At 50.9% G+C, this 11,051-nt stretch overlaps 2 protein-coding genes across 2 annotated transcripts in view; one reads left to right on the forward strand and one right to left on the reverse strand.

Moving 5' to 3' along the window:
* BCR (breakpoint cluster region) overlaps positions 1-11,051 on the reverse strand; it is an 814,161-nt gene that overhangs the window by 437,856 nt on the left and 365,254 nt on the right. The gene's annotated exons all lie outside the window — the stretch shown is intronic.
* Positions 4,569-11,051, forward strand: part of LOC105546091 (breakpoint cluster region protein-like) — a 10,647-nt gene continuing 4,164 nt past the window's right edge. The window contains exons 1-6 of the mRNA XM_011989187.1: positions 4,569-4,857; positions 5,913-6,047; positions 6,991-7,096; positions 7,572-7,734; positions 8,435-8,518; positions 9,972-10,200. Of these exons, the coding sequence (XP_011844577.1) occupies positions 4,569-4,857; positions 5,913-6,047; positions 6,991-7,096; positions 7,572-7,734; positions 8,435-8,518; positions 9,972-10,200 (1,006 nt within the window). The remainder of the gene's footprint in view (positions 4,858-5,912; positions 6,048-6,990; positions 7,097-7,571; positions 7,735-8,434; positions 8,519-9,971; positions 10,201-11,051) is intronic.

Below are 11,051 nucleotides of genomic sequence, written 5' to 3' on the forward strand. Positions count from 1 at the left end.
GCTTGAACCTCCGAAGTGGAGGTTGCGGTGAGCCGCGATCATGCCCCTGCACTCCAGTCTGGAATACAGAGTGAGACTTCATCTAAAAAATTAATTAATTAATTAATTTTTAAAAATTATGTAGAAGATAAAAACTTCATGTTCTTCTTAATGTTTGCTGGACTTGTCTATAAAATCATCTGGGCCAGGTGCTTTTCTTTGGTTTTGTTTTTTGTGAGATTTTTGAAGGGATGGGATACAGATTTTAAAATAAACCTTCAATTCTTTTAATGGTTCTAGATCTAGACAAACTTTTCTGTTTCTTCCTACTTCATTTTTTTTGAAGTTATATTTTTCTTTTGAGACAGAATTTCTCTGTTGCCCAGGCTCTACTGCAGTCACGCGATCTCGGCTCACCGCAACCTCCACCTCCCAGGTTCAAGTGATTCTCCTACCTCAGGCTCCTGAGTAACTGGGATTACAAGCGTGAGCCACCACACCCAGCTAATTTTTGTATTTTTAGTAGAGTTGGGGTTTTACTATGTTGGCCAGGCTGGTCTCGAACTCCTGAGGTCAGGTGATCCACCAACCTCGTCCTCCCAAAGTGCTGGGATTACAGGCGTTAGCCACCTCACCTGGCCTGAAGTTATATTTTTCTATAAAACTGTTTTGATATTTTCAAAAATCACTGGCATAACCTGGTTTATGTAATGTCGTTGTGACTTTTGTCTTAATAATATTTATTTATCATTTTTTTTTAGATTGAGCCTCACTCTGTTGCCCAGGCTAGAGTACGGTGGCCTGATCTTGGCTCACTGTGACCTCCGCCTCCCAGGTTCAAGCGATTCTCATGCCTCAGCCTCCTGAATAGCTGGAATTACAGGTACCTGCCACCACACCCAGCTAATTTTTGTGGATTTTTTTGTTTGTTTGTTTTGGGTTTTTTGTGGTTTTTTTTGAGATAGAGTTTCACTTTTGTTGCCTAGGCTGGAGTACAATGGCACAATCTCGGCTCACCACAACCTCCACCTCCCGGGTTCAAGCAATTCTCCTGCCTCAGCCTCCTGAGTAGCTGGGATTACAGGCATGCACCACTATACCAGGTTAATTTTATATTTTTAGTAGAGATAGGCGTTCTCCATGTTGGTCATGCTGGTCTCAAACTCTTGACCTCAGGTAATCCTCCCGCTTCAGCCTCCCAAAGTGCTAGGATTACAGAGGTGAGCCACTACGCCTGGCCATTTTTATATTTTTAGTAGAGACTGAGTTTCATCACGTTGGCCAGGCTGGTCTCAAACTCCTGACCTCAAGTGATCCACCAGTCTTGGCCTCCCAAAGTGCTGGGATTACAGGCGAGAGCCACCGCACCTGGCCTAGCCACCACGCCTGGCCCATTTATTTCTAAATAGACAACACATTTTTATATTTCAAAATTCAGAAGGCGCCATCTCAACCCCATCCCTATTCCTGTAGTTTCTCAGATGCAACCAAATCTATTCAGTTTCTTGGTATCTTTCTAGAGATAGTTTATGAATATAAACAAATATCCAAATAAATATGTTCTTTTGCTTTTTTAAAAAAATACTAATGGTACTTTATTGTACATATTGATCTGTTCCTTTCTCTTTCTTTCTATTGTTTTGTTTTATTTTTTGAGACAAGGTCTTGCTCTGTGGCCTAAGCTGGAGTATACTTGTGCAATCTGAGCTCACTGCAGCCTTGACTTCCCGGGCTCAAGTAATCCTCCCACCTCAGCCTGCCGAGTAGCTGGGACTACAGGGACATGCCACCAAGCCCGGATAATTTTTTTATGTGATGTAGAGGCAGAGTTTCACCATGTTGCCCAGGCTGGTCTCAAACTCTTGGGGTCCAGTGATCTGCCCACGTAGGCCTCCCAAAGTGCTGGGATTACAGGCATGAGCCACCATGCCCGGCCTCCACCTCTTATAGTGGACCTGATATTAAAATACCCACCTCCTATGATGAAAAGGAACTGAATGAGTGTGGAATCCCTAGGACCGTGCTGGCTTATAATGGGCCCTTGGGGTTTAGTTTAATAGCAAATTACAAGGTGCCCATTCCTCAAAATCTTCTATAGACATCTTCCAGGAAACTGCCATGGATAAATATCTGCAAATCAAAGCAAAACTTTAGGGACAAACTACATCAGTCTTCACCTGTGAATTTCGCATCTATGATGCAAATGACACCGCCTCTAAAGTGTTACCCTTCTGTAGTGCACTACCTGGGCAACTGTCCTCAGCAAAGTTAGAGTAATCTGCAGGAACTGAGTGGTGGCTGCCCCCTTTACAGAGGCATGTTTTCAACTTGCCACAGTCTGCACCCTTCCGCTTTGTGCTGTGCCTGGTGCATTTTACTCACTGATATTACCCAACATCTGAAGGTGTTTAAGTTTGACCATTGACCTCTCATTTCATAGTGAACTTTAGAGAGGTGAAAGGATTCACCCAAGATCACTCAGGAAGTGTGCAGTGTCAGCAAGTTAGCAGTAAGTTAAAACTAGGCCTTGAGTCTCTTGTCACTTCACAGCAGGACTCTTACACCAGCTACATCTCTCACCAGATGGTCCAAGGCATTCGGTTGTCTCTGGCTTTGGTGGTTGTGGGAGGGGTGGATCAGAGATGCTCTGGGCCACGTTATGGCTCTAGCCCACATGCAAGCAAGCTGGAAACTGAATTGCCTCTGCAGCTGCAGAAGACTAATTTCTATATTGATATTTGGAAAAACTGACAGCTAGAAAACACCACTCAACTCATTTTTAAAAATACGATCATATTAAATGGCATTACACGCATTATTTATATATTGCTCGCAGTACCAGCATCCTCAAATATGGTTCTAATTTTGGTAGATATCTTGCTAGGGGAGCACATTTCTAAGTTATCCAGATATAGCACCCTCTTTCCTTCTCTTTCTGTCCACATGCAATCAGATGCTTTGTGGCACTAAAGTTGACATTTATTTAAATGCCATTTGGTGTCTGGTTTTTTTCCACTTTTAATTTGGGGTTTTCTATCTGGGGTGTAAGTAAAAGAATCACTTGGAGGGCTTTTTCAAAATACCAATGGCCAGGCCACTAGCCAGTCAATCAGAAGCAAAATCTCCTTGGATGGGACCTGGAAGTCTTTTCAGCTTTCCAGCATTTTAATGAACACCCCTGATTAAGAACCACCGGGTCTTAAGAGTGTGGCATATGTATTTTTCAAGTTCCTAGAGGCTCTCCAAAAACAAACAAACAAACAAAAATCTGCTTTGTTCTCTGCCTGGTATTGATGCGTCACTGTCTCTTTAGCCATTAGTCTGATCCTGGATATTTATGGTCATAATCTGATGAGCAACATTGGGAATGACTTCTTTATTTTTGTTTGTTTGTTTGTTTGTTTTGAGACAGAGTCTCACTCTGTCGACCAGGCTGGAGTGTAGTGGCATGATCTCTGCTCACTGCAACCTCCACCCCAATACTTTTATTTTTAAATATTATTTATGGCATCCAGATTTGCATAAGATGGACTGGGTCAAAGGCCATGCCCTTTATAAATCAATATTCTTAAGTTCTACAAATTCACTTTCCTAAAGAGCCAAATCACATCCTACTCATCAGCAACGTGGGTAGACATCATTTTCACAATCATTTCTAATTTTCCACCATTGTAAAAAATATATATATTTAATTACTTTCTTACTGTAAAATAAACAATTTACTTTTCCAGGACCCACTGCCTCCCGGCTCCCCCTTTTTTTTTTTTTTTCCAAATGATCTTGAACCCTTTGTCAGGAGTCAGTTGCCAAGAGAAGCCTGTTGGGTTTGAGAGCAGTTCTTGCAGACACAGACCACTTCCTCTGAGAATTCATTTGCTTCCCCAGGATGGAATCCAGTTGGGTCCCTGAACTTGCCGGTCATGTAGGCCGGGGCCTCCATCAATCATACCCTGCACTCCTTTCTGTGTCTAAACAGCACGCCCCACCCCCAACTGCACAGCAGCCACTTGCATAGCACTCTGGGAGGGCTCTAGGCATGAGCAGTGAGGACTCCAGCAGCAGCTCCCCCAAATAACCACTGCTAATGAGGGTGGCTTGAGAAGCAGCTTGGATGTGCTGGTAAATCTAGTTGCAAAATGAAAGTAAATTTAAAGCCTCAGCACAGTGCTTACTTTGAAGTATTCTTACTCTAGTGTCCTGTGTGGCAGTATTGAAATTGTTCAGTGCTAAGACTCAGAGGAGAAAAGCACGTAGCATCACAGGACTTGGAGCACTGGTGCTGAGGCAACCCTTCATTCATTCCTCGGATGTGTGTTCAGGCCCAGGCCCAGGGCAGGGATCAGGGATTCTCCTCTCACACAGCGCGCAGGTGGCAGGACCAACACCGGGTCTGATCCCCCAGCTGACGGCACAGGCTGCTAACCCCAGGCCTGGAATCTGTCAGATGCCCTTCCTGTTCTGACTTTACTTAGACAGGCCTCCTGACCTTCCTACAAAGATCATGTGTGACTCTCAAGGGTTCTAGCTGCTTGACAGGTTCCTGAGAAAGTACATGCAATGAGGACAGGGCTTGCAGAGGGAGCACAGACATGCAGAAGGCTCTGTGTGCAGCCCTAGACCTGGGCGCCTTTGTCACCGTCCTCGCCCCACCTCCAAGTATGCAGAGAGGGGGCAGGCCTCCTGTGTTGTGGCCCAAGCAGGGCTGTCAGGACACTGAGAACATTTCCTCCTCCCACAGGAGACAGAGGTCCAAGGTGCCCTACATCGTACGCCAGTGCATGGAGGAGATCGAGCGCCGAGGCATGGAGGAGGTGGGCATCTACCGCGTGTCCGGAGTGGCCACGGACATCCAGGCACTGAAGGCAGCCTTCGACGTCAGTGAGTGTTGGCCTGCGCAGGACGGGATGGAGATGTGGGCGGTGGTGTCCACGATGCAATCTCAGAGCGCTCCATGGCCCGGGCATGTCACATCCTTCTCTGTGTCTTTTCTTCATTTACTGTTTTATTATTTTTAAAAAAGAGAAAACAAGAGTTGTAGAAAAAGCTTCTATAGAAGCCAGTTTGTACACCATCGTACCCACTCATGCCACTTGCTGGGGTGAACCAGGGGCTTCTGTGGGGCCTTGGCCTTCCTGCCTTGGGGGTGGACAGGAGGTGGAAGCCCAGGACTCAGTGTGGTCTGTCCACTGCCCTGTGTGAGGATGTGGTGTGAAGAGGGCACTGATGGGACCCAGCTCAGGCCGGGGCTGCAGCATCTCCACCTCCATCTCACAAACCCTCACAGGCTTTGAAGGACCCGGACCTGCCTCAAATGCCAGGGGAGGGCACCGAGACCCCAGAGGGTCCTTTCCAGCATCCTCAAAGCAACAGGATTTTGTGCCTGCAGACCCTTCTGTGTAGCACTCACCACCGACCCTGACCAGGACCCCTACAATGCTCAGCACCCCTGGGAGGGCCCTGTGGTGATTTCAGCTCACTCTGGGGGCCCAGAATAGACCTGGCCTATGGTGAGGACATAAGCACCAGTGACCAATTGGGTCCAAAGGAAGACACCGGTTCAGACACTGAAACCAATCAGATTCTCCCACAGCCTTCCTGCCATCAGAAGACACTGGTGCAGGGGTGGTTGCTAGGTACAGGGCAGAGTCACCCGATTCCCACGCAGGCACCGCGTCCTGCCGTGCTGGCCTCCTCCTGGCCGTCACATCGGGCCAAGCAGGGGAGAGGAATGGGAATGCCCATGCAGCCCCATCAACTCTGGAGACACAGAACTACGCACAGCTCTTGGGAGGGGTCAGATGAGCTGCTCAAAGCCCAGGAGGGACCTGCACAGTGGTCAGCGTGGCAGGGACGGTGCTTTAGCCAAGGCTGGGATGGTGGGAGACTCACTTGGGATCCTGAAGGAGGCCGCTGCATTTCCGTGCTCTTTCCAGGTAATAAGGACGTGTCGGTGATGACGAGCGAGATGGACGTGAATGGCATCGTAGGCACGCTGAAGCTGTATTTCCGTGAGCTGTCCGAGCCCCTCTTCACTGACGAGTTCTACCCTAACTTCACCGAGGGCATCGGTGAGCACTGGAGGCCTTGGCCTTGTGGGAGACGTCTCCTCCACGTGCACTGCTGCCATTGGAGGCTGTGAAAAGTGACGTGTGGGAACCCGAGCTGTGCCCCCTCTGCCATGGTGTTTTAACCCAACCTCAGAAAGCAGGGGACCAAAATCAAGCCTGTCCTGGAAGACCTCGCCCATCCCCAGAGGGCTCCCCGTCCCTATTCCTCAAGGAGACCAAGAGGGTGAAATGGTCAGCACTGTCATGCTGCAGTGTCCTAAAATCTGCTGTCCTCCTTCCTGCAGACCAGGGCTAAACACTGGTGACCAGGTGCTCTAGCCACGGGTCCTGGTCCAGTCAAGCATGGGTTCAAACATGGCCTGACCCTTAGTCAACCTGCAGGCTGATGTCTAAAGCGGGCGCTGACACGTGCAGCACCTGTAGTCTCCACATGACCCTTAGGGCAGGTCTGCCCCCAGGCCCATGCACAGAAGACCTGCTTTCCCAGCATGCAGGTGACCCTGTGGTGTCCAGGACGATGAGGGAGTCTCTGCATACTTGGTGGGGCTGGGACCCCCTCCCACTTCCCACCTCCTTGTGTCCCTCACTCCCCTGTTTCATTCCACACCGAGCCTCTCCTGCATTGGGCTCCCCTGGGGAGGGGGTGGTGGCGGGAGTTGCCCAAGGGCAGCTCTGCCCATGAGCGGCTGTTCTCACGGCTCCTCCTGCTGCTGTTTGCTGGGTGCTGCTGACCCCTGTGAGGTAGAGAAAAGATGTTCAGGTGGTTCACATCCCACACAGGTGCCCCTCACAGGGTCCTCACTGGGAGCCAGCACTGTGGGTGTGGGGATGAAGACGGGCCTAAACTGCGCAGAGACTCATGTCCCAGGTGCTCCATGTGACCACCTCGGGAGAGGTCTCTGGCTGGTTGTGACCCAGAAGAGTAACCCATCGCCTCCTGCAGCTCTTTCAGACCCAGTTGCAAAGGACAGCTGCATGCTCAACCTGCTGCTGTCCCTGCCGGAGGCCAACCTGCTCACCTTCCTTTTCCTTCTGGACCACCTGAAAAGGTAGCCCAGCTCTCCCATGGCTGCGGGGGGCTCCAGGTCTCCAGGCCATGGGGTGCCCCTCTGCTCCCACCAGACCTCCAGACTGAGGACCTTTTCCCCCGACCCCTGTCTGCAGTCACTTACTGCCTCTAAGGACTAGCAGCACTGCCACCCCTGCCCCTGCCTCTCCTCTTTGCCACGCTCCTCCCTCTGCACTGTGGTCTTAACAAAGAACTCAGAGCTTTGGCCATGGCCAGCAGTGCACTTGAACCGCCCTCTTCCCTCCCAGTCACATCATAGAGGAGACCTCCCCACCAGCCCAGAGCTGGCCCTTTTTCGTGGGCCGCTGAGACTCGGAAGTACCAGGGCTGGAGTCAGCTTGCAGCACAGCCAGGGTCGAGGTCACTCCCTTCCTGAGGACTCCAGCATGGCACAGCCCCTCTGTCTCTCTCGGTGGTGGTATTGAAACAGCACCTGCTGTTTCAGTCCTCTACAGTATGGCAGAGAAGGAGGCAGTCAATAAGATGTCCCTGTACAACCTCACCGCTGTCTTTGGCCCCACACTGCTCCATCCCTCCAAGAAGGAGAGCAAGCTCCCTGCCAATCCAAGCCAGCCCATCATCATGACTGACAGCTGGTCCTTGGAGATCATGTCCCAGGTATGGGAAGACAGGCTCCAGCCCACCCAGCCTGACAGACGTGACCTCTACCTTCTCCACCCACAGTCCTGCCCAACTTTCTACTTGCATTGTATGTAGTGGTGGCAGAGATCCAGAGAAAGGGACTTGCCTAGGTCCGCATGGATGGGAGTGATGCGGGGGGGCCCAGGCCACCTCCTGGTCCTGCTGGTGCACTTTGCTAGAAGCTTAAAATCACCTCAAGTGTTCGGGTGTGGTGGCTCATGCCTGTAATCTTTGGGAGGCCAAGGCAGGATAACCGAACCCAGGTGTTTGAGACCAGTCTGGGCAATGTAGCAATCCCCATCTCTAGAAAAAATACAAAGAAAAATTAGCCAGGCATTGTGGCACACACCTGTAGTCCTAGCTACCTAGGAGGCTGACACAGGAGGATCGCTTGAGCCCAGGAGTTAGAGGCTGCAGAGATCCATGATGGAGCCACTGCACTCCAGCCTGGGGGATAGAGCAAGGCCCTGTGCATCTCTAAAATAAACACCCACCTACCAAGTCATGCCTTGTCAGGACCCCACCCCACCCCCGTCTCACTGTAAGGGGTTCATTACACCAGCAGGGGTTTCCAGCACCTGAGGTGGACTTGGAGGCTTACGCCCCAAAGACCTCCCCACCAGCAGCTGTGAGCCCCCCTCTGAGCTGCTCTCCTCTTCCCCACTCTGCTCGGCAGGTCCAGGTGCTGCTGTACTTCCTGCAGCTGGAGGCCATCCCTGCCCCGGACAGCAAGAGACAGAGCATCCCCCTCTCCACTGAAGTCTGTCTCCAGGAGGTGGACAGACAGCCTGGAAACCTCTGGCTAATCAGGCCATCCATAGAGTGGGAATCAAGATTTTCTGAGGCATCCTTGGGCCTCAGTGTCAGGCCATCTGCCAAGAGACAGAGGCCCAAAGCAGAAGGACATTTGGCCTGGGCAGATCCTGCCCAAGTCTGAAAACCCCAGGCTGCCCTCAGACTGTGTTTTTTTTTATGTGGCCACCTGAGGGCGCCCCAAGCCAGTGCATCTGAGAGTCCAGGCCTGGCCCTGGGAGGCCTGGCCCTGGGAGACAGGGTGAAGACAGTGGTTTTTATGAACTTAACTTATAGAGTTTAAAAGGTTTCTACTGGATCACTTGTCAAGATGCGCTCTCTGCGGGGAGAAGGGAATGTGATCAGATTCCCTCACTGTTGTATCTTGAATAAACGCTGCTGCTTCAGCCTGTGGGGCCATGGCCCTGTCCCTGTGTGGGTGGGGCCTCTTCCATTTCCCTGACTTAGAAACCACACTCCATTTAGAACAGGGTTTGAGAGGCTTAGTCAGCACTGGGTAGCGTTTTGACTCCATTCTTGGCTTCTTTTTCTTTCCAGAAGGATTGTTGTGCAGAAATGGGTCTTTTGTTGCCATGTTTGTCCTCCTTGGAAGGCAGCTCCAGGCAGGCTGTGAAATGTTGGGGGACAGGACCCCCAGGGAGGGAGTCCCAGGCTATGCACTTTAGGGTTCGTTCTCCAGGGACAGCGACCTCGTCCCCTGAGCCTGACCGCCCTTCCGGCGCACGCTCTCCTGTTTGGTTTCCACAGACCTGGACTTCTCTGGTTTCTCTCTGCCCACACACTCCCTGCCCCTGCCCCAGCACAGGTGACTTCATTTCTGTCCTCTCAGCTCAGCAGACTCGCTCAACTTTTGTAAAAGTCTCCACTTGGTGGCAGCTTGCTGATGACTTGTTTTAAAACTTTCAACCTAAATAAGCTTTTGATACTTGAATGTTTTCAAGTTTTATGCATACTTTCTAATTTTTTTTTTTTTTCCTAACAGATCCAGATACCTAATACAATGCTGGAAAGTACTCTGGGGATAATCTGTGTCCTGGCAGCATTTGCTCTTCCTCTAAGCGCCTGGCCCCACTGCTCTTAGGAGTGGGGTTCCAAAGTCTCTGGAGAACAGGATATGTGGAGGGTTAGGAAGGGGCCAACCCTAGAGGAAGACTCCCTCCCAGAGCAGGTGGAGGCACAGGACCAATCGCTACCCCCTCTGCCAGCACCTGCGGGGGAGCCCAGGCATTCTTTGTAAATCCTCATGACCACCTGTCTCAAAGAAAACGGAAGCGTGGAGGCCGCCAAGTATTTTCAAGAAATAACCCCATGAACACTGCATCACTTTTTTAGAAAGAGGGGTTTGGGGCAGAGAGAGGAGAGAAGGGAGAGCAGAGCCAAGTTTCCAGACGGTCCTGCAGGAGGAAAGGATGCAGCTGCCCAGAGGGAAGCAGGATCGAATTCAAGAGAGTGTGTGGGGTCCCTGGATGACACCAGCACCCAGTGTGGCTCTGTCTGGCGACCGCTCCCAAGGTGGAAGCAGTGGGTTTCCCCTGTGTGTCAATGGGCAGCTCCTGCTGAGCCTGCAGCTCATCGGCGAGGCTGACAGCGGGGCTGTGCACCTGACACTTCTCTCTGCTTGTGGACCTGGTGAGGCAGGGAGCAGAAAACAGAGCCATTTGAAGGTTTTCTGTCTGTGTCTGTGTGCGGTGTGGATTTTGTTGTGCTTTTTTCTTGCTGGGAGAGCACGGCCACCATTTGCAAGCAGTGTCACCCTCATGGGTGGTGAGGACAGAACAGGAGCCTCTGCTCTCTGTACCTATCTGGGCCCTGTGAGCTCCCCTGTCCTGGCTTCCATCTCTGTCTCAGTGACCATCCAGCCCTGCAAGGAAACACATCTTTCTTAGAAAAGCCAAATCCAGCCCTTGTCTTGGTCTCCTCTGGTCTCATGATGTGCATCTGTCGCCTTGAAACTGGAAACCAATCTATCAGTGTCTGTACCAATTTTTTGTTCCCTCTCCAACCTCCTTCCCCGTGCGTCTTTTTATTTATGTAGGATGTGTGCTGTCTAATGATGGGATGACCACACTTTTCTATGTTCTTCTAAAAGTGCTCCTCTCCCACAGGGCCCCAGAGCTGATGGTCGCTTTGGGTCTACAGCTCCTGCCTCAAAAGCCTGTGTGGTGGTAAAACCGGTACGGGACTGGGGAATGAAGCATTCTCCAGGAGGGGACCCGGCTCTCCTTCTGCAATGCAGGCAAAGGCCTAGATGCCAGTGTGACCTCCCACAAGGCATGGCTTCAAGACTCCCTGACCAGAAGTGATGCTTTTTTGCCTTGGGCCCTGGGTTTGAAGCAGCCTGGCTTTCTCTCGGTAAGTGGCTGGTGTCTTAGCAGCTGCAATCTGAGCTCAGCCACCTATGCACCACCGTGGGGGAAAGAACTGCCAACACTTTCAATAAAGTTCCCTGAGACGACTTGCGTGCATGTTGATTTCATGAT

The sequence above is a fragment of the Mandrillus leucophaeus genome, unplaced genomic scaffold (genome assembly GCF_000951045.1).
Source record: "Mandrillus leucophaeus isolate KB7577 unplaced genomic scaffold, Mleu.le_1.0 Scaffold349, whole genome shotgun sequence".
Lineage (NCBI taxonomy): Eukaryota > Metazoa > Chordata > Mammalia > Primates > Cercopithecidae > Mandrillus > Mandrillus leucophaeus.